Here is a 17,036-nt window from a genome sequence, read left to right as displayed (position 1 = left end):
CATCAACACGTAATTCCCATTTTAGCCTTCACCTCAGACTTTGAATTCTTGTTGTAAGTTACTTAGTTACAGTGTACCTTGTCTCATAGTTATTCATGAAGACCCCGCCTTCTCAACCTTGCCCCCAGCCTGAGGTGTGGTGATCCTCAGGTTAAATCACCACCAGTCAGCTCTCCCGCTCAAAGGAGAAAACAGCCTCTGGTCATCGGGGACGATGGCAACTTTACATTTATCTTACCTTGTGACAACTTCCACTCAGGCTTTTATTGTTCAATGCCGCGTGTGGGGTCAAAAACCTGGAACTCCCTCCCTAAGAGCACTGTGGGTGTACCTACCCACATGGACCGCAGCAGTTCAAGAAGGCAGCTTACCACCACCTTCTCAAGGACAAGTAGGGATGGGCAATAAAGGCTGGGTCTTGCCAGCAACGCCCACATCCCGTAAATTAGTTTTTGAAAAACATCTGATTTTTGGCATCAAATTAGGAGATATCAGGGGACCTTAAGCTGAATTCTCCTCCTGGACTGCACTGCTGCCGGATGAGGGTGAGTTCGGGGCTCCCATCCGCTGCCTTATTCCACCATGACTCTGACCCATTTTCCTGGGTTGGGTTGATTAAATCACGACGGGAAAGAGTCTTCCACTCTTTCCTAGTAAGCCTGCTGCTGCTAAGGTAGGACACCCAGTGCACTGCCTCAAGCTAGAATAGAATGTCTTGAGGGGGGGGGGGTGTTGAAAATTGAGATGGCTGGATTTTTTTTGTTGGGTACAGGTGCCAAGGCCAATGGTGATCAATTGGAGCTGAGATACAGAACAGCCATGATCTAATTGAATGGGAGAACAGGTTCAAGGAGCTGAATAGCCTATTCATGACCAAGATACATCACCACTGTCAGGCAACTGTTTCATGGTGATGTGACTCCAACTGACTGGAGTTGGAGATTTGAAACAGACCCCTTCAAAACCAGACCAGGGTTAGGCAAAGCCATCTGATGGTCCCCATTGTATTTACAATGTCTAGCTGACAATGACTAGTCACCTCAAAGATCAGCAGCCCTCTGGTGTGAGTATTAAATACCGCCCAGATGGAAACCCTTTACCTCAGTTGCCCGTGTCAAAACCGAACTGACCACCATAGACATACATGATCTACAGTTTGTGGTTGGCTGCAGTGTCTTTGTCCACTCTGCATGGGGTTTTGCTAGCCACTCACGATATTTTCAATTCTGCGTACAAGAATCCTGGCCTCTGCTTGAATGTTGCCAAAGCAAAACTCATATCAACCCACACCTGGTCCGCCAAATATTCCACCTCTCAGATATGTTTGAAAGAGACTCTGGAATATATTGAGGATTTCCCTTTCCTTGGCAGTCACTTCTCCCAAAAGGCCACCATCAGCGTGGAGATCTAAAAGCTCGGCCATCAACAAACTACAGCAGTGAGTGACAACAAAGACCTCCGAAAGTCAACAAATGACCTGTGTACAGAACAGTTGTTGCCACCAAGCAGCTGTGTTTCAGTGAGACCTGAAGGTAGATTCTCCGTCGCACATCGCTGATAGCGGGGTTCCCGATGTGGTGAAGAATCAAGCACCTGGCTGTAATTGACAGGGTGATATCACGCCAACACGGACATTGCCCCGGGTGGGGCTTGCTACCAATTGTTCAAACTAGCGAAGCCTTGCCCATCAAGCTGCATCACGCTTTGAGTCCAACTGTCTTAACGCTGAGGCAGAGTGAGAGGAGAGGCCATTTCTGCTCTCAAATTCTCATTGCCTGATGGGACCATCTGCCCCATGTGCCCACATATCTGAAGTTACTGGACAGGGCCGGCACAGACTCCCCTGGGCTGAGGAATCTAAAACACTGGGACACAGTCTCAGAATATGGAGCCAGTCATTTAGGACTGAGATGAGGATAAATTACTTCACATGAAGGGTTGTGAATCGATGGAATTCTCTAGCCCGGAGGGTGGTGGATGTTTCATCACTGAATATATTTAAGGCTGGGATGGACAGATTTTTGGTCTCTCGGGGTATCAAGGGAAGGCGGGGAAAATGGAGTTGAAGTTGAAGATTAGCCACAATGGTGAAACAGGCTTGAGAGGCCATGCAGTCTATTCCTGCACCTCTTGGGCTTGTGGTGATATGCATCACTGTAAATACACAGGGGGTTAATGTAAGTGCACGTGGACTAGATAGACACTAGAGGGAGCACCAGAGACATGACACACAGACATTCAACCAAGAGGTCAGTAAGATAGGACACGACCAATGGGCATTCCGATACACACAGAGGTGACACTGCCACAGGAGGGCATTACAGCAACCCATATATAAAGAACACAGCACACATGATCTTCCTCTTTCCAGTGGAGACACTCAGTGAGCACAGACACAGGGTTGATTGAACATCACACCCACCACACGATTGTAGCAGACTGGTTTGTCAGTCTGAGTAGCTATAGAAGGATTAACAGTAGAGTCGAATCCAAGTAGGAGAATTGTTAATAGTTCAATAAACGTGTTGAAGCTATCTCCACATCTGAACCTTCCTTTGTCAGAGTGCACATCAAGGAAGCAGCTTATGCTACGTCAAGAGCATAACAAGACAGTGCTCACACCAGTTTCAAACAGATCTCGATAACCAAAAAGTGGCTGATACCACCCCGTCAGAAATGCGTACATTGAGGGCAGCAAGGTGGTGCAGTGGGTTAGCCCTGCTGCCTCACGTCGCCGAAGTCCCTGGTTTGATCCTGGCCCTGGGTCACTGTCCGTGTGGAGTTTGCACATTCTCCCCATGTTTGTGTGGGTTTTGCCCCCACAACACAAAGATGTGCAGGGTAGGTGGATTGGCCACGCTAAATTGCCCCTTAATTGGAAAAAATGAATTGGGTACTGTAAATTTATTTTTAAAAATAAATGCGTACATTGTGGGAACGTTTACTTGCCTGGCAGCATGAATCTTGTACCACTTGTTATTGTTAATTTGAAGATCAGGATACTCTAATCGCGTTGTCCCAGAGCCCACGTCCCACAAGAAGGCAACTCTGCCACGTCGCATCTCCAGAGCCAAGAATTCAGTCTGTGGAACAGGCAGAGGTTCAATACAAGATCGATGGTTGTAAAAATGATCAATACGATCCTGATGCCACTTTTGTCATCTACGGCATTAACTGAAGCGATCGCACTCTTGAAATGAAAGGAAAATGAAATGAAAATCGCTTGTCACAAGTAGGCTTCAAATGAAGTTACTGTGAAAAGCCCCTAGTCGCCACATTCCGGCGCCTGTTCGGGGAGGCTGGTACGGGAATTGAACCCGCGCAGCTGGCCTGCCTTGGTCTGCTTGAAAAGCCAGCGATTTAGCCCTGTGTTAAACCAGCCCCTCTTAGCATGCAACTTTAAAACTTTGTTCGAAAAGTTGTCGTCCCCGTGATAAAGCTTGGTCAGAACACTACCCTGAGGAACTCTTACAGTGATGTCCTGGAGCTGAGATAATTGACCTCCAACCACCTGGGTCACTGTCTGTGCGGAGTCTGCACGTCCTCCCCGTGTGTGCGTGGGTTTCCTCCGGGTGCTCCGGTTTCCTCCCACAGTCCAAAGATGTGCGGGTTAGGTGGATTGGCCATGCTAAATTGCCCATAGTGTCCTACAAAAGTAAGCGGGGGGGTTGTTGGGTTACGGGTATAGGGTGGATACATGGGTTTGAGTAGGGTGATCATTGCTCGGCACAACATCGAGGGCCGAAGGGCCTGTTCTGTGCTGCACTGTTCTATAACCACAACCATCTTCCTTTGTATCAGGTATGACTCCAACCAACAAAGACCTTTCCCCCTGATTTCCACTGATTTCAGTTTTGGGCTCCTTGATGCCACACTCGCTCAAATACTGCCTTGATGTAACCTGTCACCTCACCTCTGGCATTCAGCTCTTTTGTCCATGTTTGAACCAAGGCTGTAATGAGGTGAGGAGCTGAGTGACCCTGGCAGAACCCAAATTGAGCGTCCGTGAGCAGATTATTGCTGAGTAAGTGTAGCTTGATAGCTCAGTTGATGACTCCTTCCACCACTTTGCTGAAGGTGGAGAGTAGACCAATAGGGCAATAATTGGCTTGGTGGATTTCTCCTGTTTCCTATGGACAGGACACACCTGAGAACTTCCACATTGCCGGGTAGATGCCAATGTTGTAGCTGTACTGGAACAGCTTAGCAAATTTTGAAGCACAAGTCTTCAGAAATATTTCCGGAATATTATCAGGGCCCATAGCCTTTCCGTATCAAGTGCCTTTCGCCATTTCTTGATATTATGTGGAGTGAATGGTATTGGCCCAAGTCTGATATCTGTGATGCTGGGGACCTCTGGAGGAGACAGAGATGGATCATCCACTCGAAACTTCTGGCTGAAGATTGTTGCAAATGCCTCAGCCTTGTCTTTTGCACAGATGTGCTGGGCTCCTCCATCATTGAAGATGGGGATATTTGTCAAGTTGTATTCGTGCCAACGGGCAACTGCTGGGACAACTAGCAGCCCCACCACACGGAGGAGCACAGATAAGGTTGGGTTTGGGGTCTTGGCGAGGGGTTTGAGCGGTGGTTCAAGAAACTAGTGGAAGGATTAAACGGAGGAATGAGCTGGTGGAGAGCGGTGCCTCTGATGGGCCAAGTGGGTCTCCAAAGGAGGTCACGTCCGGCCCAACACCAGCTCGTGCAGCTATAGCTGCTGGTACTGCTGCATAGCATCGGCCTGTGGGCAGCAGTGGGATGAGTTCCTTAAATGAACATTAATTGGCCTCTTAAAGACTTCAATGAACCTAAGGGTGGGTGAGCCGCCCGACATCTCCCCACCCTCCTATAAAGTTTCCAATATGTCGAGGGCGGGAGGGTAGGGGCGGGAAGGCCACCTGCTGCTGTTTATTTGCCCCCCCCAACCCGCCTCCAAATCAGTCAGCGAGGGAGCATAAAACCCAGCTCATTGTGCCTTTGGTAAATATTTCACGACATGCAAATCATGATTTGTGATTTTAATCTGGGATAATGCCCTCATATTTCCTTTACATTGACACTTGCGTTGTATGGCATCAGTTTTGTAAACTGCCTCATAATTTCCATGTATCTTCAATGCTAATACAAGATGTTAAAGATACTGTACTATCCCACATGGAGCTCCAGTTTGGGAATGCTCGTCTTCCCCCTGCTCCTTGCGGAGTACGAGCTCCCTCGCTAGGGGTGGGGTATCTCAATTACCCAGTGGTAAGGTCGGCCAGTACGGCACCGATCCGGTCAGGGTCTACTGAGGAGTGTAAATATACTGTTTCGAAATAAAACGCGTTCTTATATTTACTCGATTTGGACTTCTGCGTCCTTACTAAAGATGCCTTACAGCTATCAGGTTAAAAACGGAGAACAGGTAACTTGGATTTTTGGGCACATATATTCTTTCGAAATCCAGTTCGCTGTACATGCATCCTGTTGACTATAAAATACATTTTTGAACAAAATAAACTGATGGGATTACAGGGATACGGATCCCGGAAGTGTCGAAGATTTTAGTTTAGACGGGCAGCATGGTCGGCGCAGGCTTGGAGGGCCGATTGGCCTGTTCCTGTGCTGTAAGTTTCTTTGTTCTTTGTTCTAATATCTAAACGAACAACCTTTTTGGAAAAACTTTGCCCCATTCCAACCAATCTCATCTGTAAAACATGTCCACCGATTGCCATTGGTGTATCTTCAAAACTATTCGAAATATTATTATTCAAAAGATCATTTTCAGCTGGAAAATTGAGAGGATCGGAATATAAGCTATTTTTGAATTAATCACAATTAAAACTACTGTGAAATAGTCCTCCACAAACATGAAAAGTTATTGCTGTCTAAATAATAAATCTTCCTCACTCACAAGAAGATCACAAGATCATTCTATTTTAGTTATTTGGGCTTCCATTTTCATCACTTAAGCATGATAGCTTTGATAACTCACAATGTCTGCACCGATTCCTTTTTGTTTCACTGTTATTTTAATCATTTGTAACATCTTAACCCTGGGTACAGTGAGCACTGTGGTTTGTATCAACAGCTGCAAACTAGTTACTCACACTGGTGCTGCCGCCAAGGTAGAAGAGTAGGTTTTCTGGTTCAGAGGTTTTCATGTTCAGCGTCAGAGTGTTGTAATTGCTGCTTAATAGCGCTGGCTGGTAGGCACGAATACAATCTCGGTCGGCTGACACTGCCACTTTAATCTGGGAAGAGGTCAAATCAGGATTAGTACGAAAACCAACCGAGTCTGTTATTGACGCAAGCGGAAACCACCACCATTGCAAACCCGCCATTTACTCTATTAAGAGGGGGAAATATTCAGAACTTGGGACCAGAAATTGGACTGAAGATATAGCAGGCAATTTAGGGGTAACAGACTGAAGGAAAAACTGCCAGCAAGGAGTCAGTGGGATACACCACGCCTGGTGTGAGTTACATTGTCGCATTCAGACTCATTCGTGAGTTTACACAGGATGCTCTTGTGCGGCCAGGATGATCCACTCAAGACCCATTGCCTTTCGGGACACTTTTGTTTGGCCAGTCATTAGCCCTTTAAAGTGTCTGATGGCCTCTTTTGTCTGTAAATGGGAGGTTAGTTGCATATCAATCACATGGCTCTGTCCATTTGTCAAAATAATAATAAAATTATCTTTATTATTGTCACAAAAGTAGGTTTACATTAACACTGCAATGAAGTTACTGTGAAAATCACGTGAATGGGAAATCAACAGTCAAGATAACGATAGTAGGTTCAAGTCTGGGCGGAACTCAGAGACAGAGAGAAAGAATCCTAGTTTTGAACAGGGGAGGAGAAGGATTTGAAAACCCACAGTAGGCGGTCATGGAAAGCTGCCCAGAGCCAGGCTTTCGAAAAGGATTCTGAAGTAACTTCACGAACAGAAGAAAAATTGCTTTGTAAATGCAAGTATAACCTTTGCCTCTGTAAGTGGAATGAGAGCTGCATGTTCCTTTGAAGTGCTGTTTAATAGGAACTTGTGTTTTAGGGTTAAGAAACTACATGTAATCTGTTATTGTTACGAGTTGGAGTTTAAGGACTTCCGGTGGCGTCTATGAGGGAGTGAGTCGCACATTCGGTGGCTCTCACTCCGGCTGGCTTTTTGGACCTGGTTTCCCGACTTTTCGGAACTTTTGAGCGCTAGAAAAGACGGCCACAAAGTTGCTGATTGAAGTGTGCGGAGCAGTATGGAAACAAAGAAGAGCAGAAAGCAGCGAAAACAGGAAAAGAAGGGGCAGAGACAAAGTGGTGTGGGAGCTGACTCGGGACCAAAGATGGCTGCCGTCCGCTGGGTCACACTCCAGAGCCAGCATTACTACTTTATGGACCCCGATGAGGCGATAGAGTTCGCAAACGATCAGGGCCGAATTGAGGGCCCACGGACCAAAGTCAGAGTCTGATTATTATTGTTTTTGGGACTTCTAGTTTTCTTAGACTGACTTTATATTTTTTGTTGCTTCACGGGTACTTTGTAGTTGCTTTTTTCCGTTTTCGCTGCCTAGGGGTACAATGGGCGAGGGGTGGGGGGGGGGTCCCCCAGGGGGGTGGGTGCCCCTCTCTCGTTTGAGTTGTCTTTTTGCTTTTTCTTTGTGTTTTTCTCATTTGGAGCTTCCAACGTAACGGAAGTTTGGTCGGGAAGCAATGGGGGTTAAAGATATTGGATGTGGGGGGGGGGGGTGATGCGGGTACTGTGTTGCTGTGGGATTTTATTATTAATACGCAGAAAGGGGTGATCGGTATCACTCATCTGTTTACACAAATGGAACAGCATTACAGCTGGAGAGGTCTTGGGTCTTTGTTTGATTGCCCTTGTTTTTTGTTTGAACTCCCTTACTGCAGGGAGACTGTTCGAGCAGGACACATCAGGGGGATGGGTGTGGATGGGTGGGGGGATGAGCTCGGGGGCACAATAGGAGCGAGACAAGTGGGCGCCGGAGGGATGAGTCACCAGACCAGCTGGAAGCTAGTCAAGGGAGTCAGGTGGGGGGGATACATACAGCCAGTATATGGCAGGGGTCGGGTTACAGAGGGGTGTTATTGTTCGGAGGGGAAGTTATTTTGCTGACATGGGAGGGATCTATAGTAGGTAACAGAGTGGAGATCGGGGGTGGGAACTACCAGGAGGCGAACTGGGAGAGGCGCGGCACGGGCTGGGGCGGGCCCAAGAAGGGGGATGGTTGATCGGCAAGGGGTGGGGGGGGGGGGACACAGGTGCCCTCCTACCAGGCTGATCACCTGGAATGTCAGAGGACTAAACGGGCCAGTCAAGAGGGCGCGTGTGTTCGTGCATTTGCGGGCTCTAAAGGCGGACGTAATCATGCTGCAGGAGACACATCTGAAAGTGATTGACCAGACCAGACTAGGGAAGGGCTGGACCAGCCAGGTCTTCCACTCGGGCTTGGACTCTAAGCCCAGGGGGGTGGCAATAATGATCAATAAACGGGTTCAATTTGAGGCAGAGAGCACAATTGCAGACTGAGGTGGTAGATTTCTTATGGTCCGGGGTACACTTGAGGGGATGAGGGTCGTCCTTGTCAATGTATATGCTCCAAATTCGGACGACGCTGACTTCATTAAAAGGGTGCTGGGGAAAATCCCAGACTTAGATTCGCGCAAGCTGATCATGGGTGGGGACTTCAACACGGTCCTCAACCCAGGACTAGACAGGTCATGCTCCAGAACGGGTAGGCTCCCAGCGATGGCAAGGATACTGAGGGGGTGCATGGAGCAAATGGGGGGGGGGGGGGGGGGGGGGTAGGCCCATGGAGAGCTAGATGGCTGATGGGAAGGGAATATTCGTTCTACTCGCATGTTCATAAAGTATACTCTAAAATCGATTTTTTCATCATGAGCAGGGACTGTGTAGGTGGGGTAAAAAATACGGAGTACTCGGCGATCACCATTTTGGATCATGCCCCACACTGGGTTGATCTGCAGGTTTGCAAAGGGAGCTACCAGCGGCCACAATGGAGGTTGGACGTAGGATTGCTAGCGGAGGAGAGGGTGTGCGAGAGACTGTGAAAGTACATGCAGGACAACCTGCAGGTTAATGACACAGAGGAAGTCTCAGCAGCAACCCTGTGGGAGGCGCTGAAGGCGGTGGTAAGGGGATGCTGATTTCAATTCGGGCCCACAGCGATAGAACGGACAGAGAGGAGATGGACAGACTGGTGAAGGAGATCCACCGGACAGATAGGGAATACGCAGAGGCCCTACTTCGAGATAGACGGAGACTGCAGGCCGAGCTGGGAGTGTTGTCCACGAGCAAAGCAGTGGAACAACTCAGGAAGGCAAGGGGGGTGATCTATGAGCACGGGGAGAAAGCTAGTAGAATGCTTGCGCAGCAACTCAGGAGGAAGGAGGCGGCCAGAGAAATAGGCAGGGTAGTGGACAGTATGGGGAACAGAGTGGATGACCCGTCGGGACTGAACAAGGTGTTTCGGGAGTTTTACAGTAAGCTCTATACCTTGGAACACCCTGGGGAGCCGGAGGAGATGAAGAATTTCTTAGATGGACTGATCTTCCCAAAAGTGGGTAGGGGGCTGGTAAACGGACTGGGGGTCCTGATCACAGCTGAGGAAGTACTGGGGGGGCCATGCAGTCGGGTAAGTCCCCGGGGCTGGATGGATACCCAGTGGAGTTCTATAAAAAGTTCTCGGAGATAGTGGGGCCGGTGCTGACTAGGGTATTTAACGAGACAAGGGACAGAGGACGCTACCCCCGATGATGTCACAGTTATCATTTCGCTGATATTAAAACGGGATAAAGACCCGGAAGCGTGTGGGTCATACAGACCAATCTCCCTGATGAACGTTGACGTCAAGCTCTTGGCTAAGGTCTTGGCGCTCAGAACTGAGGACTATGTCCCGGAGGTGATCGGGGAAGACCAAACAGGGTTTGTGAAAGGCAGGCAGCTGGTGGCCAACTTGAGAAGACTACTCAATGTGATCATGATGCCCCCGGAGGGCAGAGAGGTAGAGGCAGTGGTGGCAATGGATGCCAAGAAGGCCTTTGTCCAGGTGGAGTGGGACTATTTGTGGGAGGTACTCGGACAGTTTGGGTTCGGGGAGGGCTTTGGTGACTGGGTTAGGGTCTTGTACCAGGCCCCAAAAGCTAGCGTGAGGATGAATAGGACAACGTCAGAGTACTTTAGACTACACTGGGGGATCAGACAGGGATGTCCACTCTCCCCGTTGCTGTTTGCACTGGCCATAGAGCCGCTGGCGATTGCCCTGAGAGCTGCGAGGGGGTGGAAGGGAATGATTAGGGTAGGGGGGGAGCACAGGGTATCGCTGTACGCGGGTGACCTGCTCCTGTACGTAGCGGACCCGCTGGCTGGGATGGACAGTATACTCGGAATATTGAGAGAATTTGGCAGGTTTTCAGGGTACAAACTGAACATAGCTAAGAATTAGATGTTTGTAGTGCAGGCGAGGGGCCAGGAGAACAGGTTGAAGGAGTTGCCATTTAGGATGGTCGGAGAAAGTTTCCTATACTTAGGGATACAGGTGGCACGAGACTGGGGCAGGCTGCATAAGCTAAATTTGACTAGAGTGGTGGAACAAAGGAAGAGCGAGTTCAGGAGATGGGATGCACTCCCGCTATCACTTGTGGGGAGAGTGCAGACGGTAAAGATGACAATCCTCCCAAGATTCCTGTTTATTTTTCAGTGCCTCCCGATTTTCATCCTGGGGTCCTTCTTCAAAAGGGTCAACAAGATTATTATGGGCTTTATCTGGGCGGGGAAGTCCCCGCGCGGGGGTGAAGAAAGCGATGCCTGAGAGGAACCGTAGCGAGGGGGGCTGGCGCTGCCGAACCTCAGCAACTACTACAGGCCGGCCATCATAGCCATGGTAAGGAGTTGGATGTTGGGTACGGGGTCTATTTGGGGGCGGGTGGAGGCGACTTCGTGCAGGGGCATCAGTGTGGCAGCCCTGGTCACGGCCCCCCTACGCTCCCGCCGGCCAGGTACTCCACCAGCCCGGTAGTGGTGGCAGCCCTGCGGATCTGGGGCCAGTGGAGGAAGCATGTAGGGGAGGTGGGAGCATCGGTCTGGTCTCCATTATGTGACAAACATCGATTCGCCTCTGGGAGTATGGACGGTGGATTCCGAGCGTGGCGGCGGGCGGGGTTTGGGAAGGATGGACGATATGTTCTCGAGCATGAGGGCGTTTGAGGAGAAATTCGGACTAGTAAGAGGGAATGACTTTCGGTACTTGCAAGTGCGTGACTTCATACGTAGACAGGTTCCATCCTTCCCACGCCTCCCACCAAATTGGATCCAGGACAGAGTAGTATCTAGGGGAGAGGTAGGAGAGGGGAAAGTCTCAGATATTTACCGTGAACTTGTGAAGGGGGAGGAATCCCAGACAAAGGAACTGAAGCTCAAGTGGGAGGAGGAATTCGGCGAGGAGATGGAGGAGGGGGTATGGGCAGAAGCCCTGAGTAGGGTAAATTCAACTGCAACATGTGCTAGGCTCAGCCTGATTCAGTTTAAGGTTGTCCACCGGGCCCACATGACGGTGGCCCGGATGAGTAAATTTTTTGGGGTGGAGGACAAATGCGCTAGGTGTGCGGGAGGGCCAACGAATCATGTCCACATGTTCTGGGCCCCAAAACTTAGGAGGTACTGGGAGGGATTTGCGGACGTCATGTCCCAGGTCCTGAAAACTAGGCTGGTGATGAATCCAGTGGTGGCACTTTTTGGGGTCTCGGAAGACCCGGGGGTCCGGGAGGAGAGGGAGGCCGACGTCTTGGCCTTTGCTTCCCTGGTAGCCCGGCAACGTATACTACTGGCATGGAGGGACTCAGAGCCCCCAAAGACCGAGGCATGGCTCTCGGACATGTTGAGCTTTATAGGCTGGAAAAAATTAAGTTTGCCATAAGAGGATCTGCATTAGGGTTCGCCCAAAGGTGGCAACCATTCAAAAAAAGAATTGGAGTTTCAAAGTTTAAATATTGTTTTTCTTTTGTTTTAATAAAGTTTGTTTATAAAATGACCAAGCCCCATTTCTTACCATTATCACTCCTGGAAAAAATCGATCTTTCCACTCCGCAATAAAACTTAAAAACGTTATGGTTCTGGTCCAGTTTCTTAGCCACTGCTGAGAGTTCACCAGGCATCCATCATACCTCGCTTCTTTTAAAAAGGGATAACTCCCATCAGCTCTTCATCGGCAAAAGGCTCCTCACAGACTATGGCTACCTGCTCCACAAAAATACTCCAGCCCCTGCACATGAGCAGCTACAGCCCTTTCTCCTCTTTATACTTGCACTCCCCCCCACCCCTGCCAACAAACCCCCCCCCCCCCCCCCCCCCCCGCCCCTGCCACCACCCCGAAACCCCCCCACTCCATCCTATTCCCAGCCTGTCTGTCTGCACCCACCCCGACTGAGTGCTCTATCTCACTGGCAGTCCCTGAGTGCTTGAAAACTCACCCGCCAAGCACCCCCCCCCCCAAATTCTCACACCCTTTCCTGTCCCTGTGCACCCACCCCTTCCCTCCTCACCTCCCCGCAATCCACACACTGCCCGCTGGCTCGGCGCAGAGCAACGTGACAGCCACCCAGTCACCTCAGCAAATCAAACTGGCTGTTCGGATGTCTAACTTTTTTTTTTAAACCTGTCCTTTCTCCCTTCAGATATTGATCGCGATGTCTCATTTCATACCGTATTAAGAAAAGATTGCACTGCTTAAAGATTATTCTTTAGAGCTGACAGTGAGTAAGGCTCCCAGTGTAGAATGCCACCAATGTGGCCAATGCAAGGTGGTGAGGCAAATTAACGATTATGGTTTAGGTGTTGCTATTTGGGGGTTTTTACAGCCAGGTGTGAGGGAAAGCCCTATGTCTGGAGTCTGCTTTAAGGCAATAGCGATGAATGAGTTTGAGCGGAGGTTGGTGAGGTTCAGCAAAAAAAATAAAGTAGAGACAAAAGAAGACGAGGAGCAGGAGTAGGAGCAGACCACGCACGGGGTCCTTCGAGCCTGTCCCCACCGGACAACACAGTCACGGCTGATTATTGGCCTCAACTCCAATTTCCCGCCCGCTCCCCACAATGCCCGATTCCCTGGAGGGAAGCAAGTGACCACCGAGGTATGATTTTGAGAACGAACTGGTTTGTACCAACTGCTCATTGACTCTACACTTACAGAGGCAGCCTGCTTCCGGGCCTGATTAATCAATTCCTTTATCTCCGATAAGTTTCTGCTCAGGTTGTCCTCCAGCATTTTCAACGGCTTCAACCTGTCCAGCAAGTAATTGGCTTGAATTTCGACCTCTTGTATCTTTTTACCAGCAGCTGCAGCTGAAGGAAAAGTAGAGACATTTAAATAAAGACGGGGCAGAAACATTTGACATTAAAACTGGGAGCAAGACTTATATTATGTCGGGGTGAAACAGCGAGGACAGAAAATCCGACGCTGCAAATTTGATTTTTTAAAAAAAATTAACTGCATGTTTGTTTGTTTTGGTGGTGTGAATGCCCAGCCGTGCAAAATGAGTGCATTTGTCAAAAGTGACCTTTAATCAATTGTTCGTTGCAAACTTACCCGTCTTTGCCGAATCGTTGATGAGGCCATTTGTTTCCCTGACGGTTTTATTGACCCTTGCTAAAGCGTCAGATGTGTTCATCAGCTGTCGACTGAACTGCTGAATTTCAACAAGAGTGGCAGCAGCGGCCAGGTTAGCCGAGGTTGCGCCAGCTTTCGCCTCGTGGACTCTGGCGGCAGTACCTGGGAAAAAGAAAAATGGCAATTTTCCTCTTTTGAAAAGTACCCCAGCACAGCAACACCTCCAATTTTAAAATGATCACTGCCTTCAAATCCTTCCATGGCCTTGCCTCTGTCCTGACTCTGGAACCTCCTCCAGCCCAGTGGCCCTCCAAGATCTCTGTGTTGCTCCATTCCCAATTTCATTAGTCCCACTATTGGCGACTGTGTCTTCAGATACTTTGGCCCGAAGATCTGGAGTTCCCTCCTTAAATCTCCTCACCTCTTCATCTTTCAGGCACTAGGGCCTGATTCAGTGGACTTGAGTTAAAGTCTGCCAACACTGTGTTATTCAATGGTGCTTTGCCATTGTTTCAGTCTCATAGAATCATAGAATTTACAGTGCAGAAGGAGGCCATTCGGCCCATCGAGTCTGCACTGGCCCCTACAAAGAGCACCCCACCCAAGCCCACCTACCCACCCCATCCCTGTAACCCAGCAACCCCCACTCAACCTTTTTTTGGACACTAAGGGGCAATTTAGCATGGCCAATCCACCTAACCCGCACATCTTTGGACTGTGGTAGGAAACCGGAGCACCCGGAGGAAACCCACGCAGACACTGGGAGAACGTGCAGACTCCACACAGACAGTGACCCAGCCGGGAATCGAACCTGGGACGCTGGAGCTGTGAAGCAATTGTGGCCTCAGTGAGATTCTCTCCACCGAGGCCACACTTAGAGGGATTTCCTGCAAAGACACCTCGCAGGTTAGGGTGCCATTTTGTCCGGCTACCACGATTCCCCCCCCATCCCCATCACCACCGATTTCAGTCCCACCCGGCTCTATTGATCCCTCCTTCACCCCATCCCCCCCCCCCCCCCCGACCTTGTGGAGTCCCCCGGGAACCCTCCCCCACTCGTCCTCTACTTGGTAAGGCTCCCCCCAGGCCCGATTCCTGGCATAGTCAACCTGGCCCCCAGAAACATTGGCACAGCCAGCCTAGCAGTGCCAAAGTGCCCAGGTGTCAGAGGGAGAGCCAAGATATCACCTGTCCTATCACCGCCCACCTGGGGTCTCCAATGGTCTGGGAGAACTCCCCGTCCCCCTCCAGTAGCTGTTGAAACTGGTCCATGTTTGTGACGACCGGAACTAAATTGCGCCCTGGAGACGTGTGGAGTTTTCACGCCCTCCCCGTGTCTGCGTGGGTTTCCTCCGGGTGCTTCGGTTTCCTCCCACAGTCCAAAGGTGTGCAGGTTAAGTGGATCGGCCATGATAAATTTCCCCTTGGTGTCCAAAATGTTAGCTGTACTGTGGTTATGGGGATAGGACAATGTAGTAGGACTGGGGAGGGTGCTCTTTCAGAGGGTCAGTGCAGATTTGATGGGCCGAATGGCCTTCTGCACTGTAGAGACTCCATGAACAATTCTGGAAAGAATTAACGTTCACCCATAATATTCATTATAAAGAATATTGACGGAGTGGGAGGTACGAGAAGGTGTGGGGGGGCTGCTATTTTATGAGCTGCCAGGGTAGGTCTGAATGCCTCCGAATATAGAAATGGAAAAAACTCACTCGGACCAGTTCTTGAGAGCTGTACAGACAATCTGAAAATTCCTTAATGCAAGTTATACCAAGGGCGGAATTCTCTTGCACTTCCCGCAGATCTTCCGGGTTTGCCGAAGTCGACCCCTGCTGCGGGTTCCCCGACGGCGGCACGGGCGAGGGATGTAAATTGTCACCAACTTCGGCGAGGCCGGAACGATTCCGTCAACAGCCTGCCGCCTCCACCACGGGACCCCCCCCCCCCCCCCCCCCCCCCCCGGGTACTGGGGAACTCCACCCAAAGTGCCGCATCCTTTCATCTCGTCGGCAATTAATGTTCATCCTGCTTTTTTTTATCTTTAAATGATCTACATCACTTACCATTTGGCAATGCTGCCAGTATCTGTAGCGGCTCACTCAGATGGCTGCTCACAGAACGTGCGTTCTTCCAAATCTGATCAACTTTCTCCTTCAGTCTATTCAGCTGATTCACAAATCCTGAACATTTAAGAGAACCAAGGAAGGTGTTCAGACACTACACCCAGGAAAAAACCCCAGAGAAAACATCATCGAATCAGGGTTACAAAACAGAAAGAGGCCATTTAGCCTGCCATGTCCACGTGGACCTCTGAGAGAGTAATTGAACTCTGTCCAGGTTCTTATGATTTTGAATGCCTTTATCAAATCCCCTCTCAAAATATTATTTTCTAAGGCGGACAACTCCGGCTTCTCCGATCTATCCATGCATCTGTGACTATTTTCGGAAATCTCTTCTGCATCCTCTAATGCATGCTTATCCAAAACACGACTTCCCGGCCACTCCCCGGCCCGCCACAACTCTTCCTCCAGCCTGCGGACTCCTTGCTCATAACATGTAGGTGGATGAATTTGAAGCTTCCTCAAGAACTACTCCTCCAATCACAGGGCGTTTCTATCCCACACTTGCTGGATCACGAATGAGCCAATCAACAGCAAGTGTGGGAGAGAACCATAAAGTTCTTTTAAAAATATTTTCCAATTAAGGGGCAATTTAGCGTGGCCAATCCACGTACCCTGCACATCTTGGGGTTCGAAAAACGTAGAACAATTGGGGCAGGAGGAGGCCATTCGGCCCTTCAAGCCCCACTGGTGGGAGAGTAGATACTGGGCTGCTGGTGGGGGGAGTAGAGACTGGGCTGCTGGTGGGAGAGTAGAGACTGGGCTGATGGTGGGAGAGTAGAGACTGGGCTGCTGGTGGGAGAGTAGAGACTGGGCTGCTGGTGGAAGAGTAGATACTGGGCTGCTGGTGGGAGAGTAGATACTGGGCTGCTGGTGTGGGGAGTAGATACTGGGCTGCAGGTGGGAGAGTAGAGACTGGGCTGCTGGTGGGAGAGTAGAGACTGGGCTGCTGGTGGGAGAGTAGAGACTGGGCTGCTGGTGGGAGAGTAGATACTGGGCTGCAGGTGGGAGAGTAGATACTGGGCTGCTGGTGGGAGAGTAGAGACTGGGCTGCTGGTGGGAGAGTAGATACTGGGCTGCTGGTGGGAGAGTAGAGACTGGGTTGATGGTGGGAGAGTAGAGACTGGGCTGCTGGTGGGAGAGTAGATACTGGGCTGATGGTGGGAGAGTAGAGACTGGGCTGCTGGTGGGAGAGTAGAGATTGGGCTGCTGGTGGGACAGTAGAGACTGGGCTGCTGGTGGGAGAGTAGAGACTGGGTTGCTGGTGGGAGAGTAGAGACTGGGCTGCTGCTGGGAGAG

General features: G+C 50.0%; 1 protein-coding gene across 1 annotated transcript in view; it reads right to left on the bottom strand.

Annotated features, from left to right (window-relative positions):
• lama1 (laminin, alpha 1) overlaps positions 1–17,036 on the bottom strand; it is a 422,130-nt gene that overhangs the window by 76,763 nt on the left and 328,331 nt on the right. Inside the window, exons 42-46 of the mRNA XM_038808722.1 lie at positions 15,681–15,797; positions 13,597–13,779; positions 13,198–13,352; positions 6,090–6,233; positions 2,950–3,083 (exon numbers count right to left, since the gene is read on the bottom strand). Coding sequence (XP_038664650.1) covers positions 2,950–3,083; positions 6,090–6,233; positions 13,198–13,352; positions 13,597–13,779; positions 15,681–15,797 — 733 coding nt within the window. The remainder of the gene's footprint in view (positions 1–2,949; positions 3,084–6,089; positions 6,234–13,197; positions 13,353–13,596; positions 13,780–15,680; positions 15,798–17,036) is intronic.

Source organism: Scyliorhinus canicula, chromosome 10, assembly GCF_902713615.1.
Source record: "Scyliorhinus canicula chromosome 10, sScyCan1.1, whole genome shotgun sequence".
Lineage (NCBI taxonomy): Eukaryota > Metazoa > Chordata > Chondrichthyes > Carcharhiniformes > Scyliorhinidae > Scyliorhinus > Scyliorhinus canicula.
Note: the sequence above shows the minus strand (reverse complement) of the source record. Positions and strands in the feature narration are given on the sequence as shown.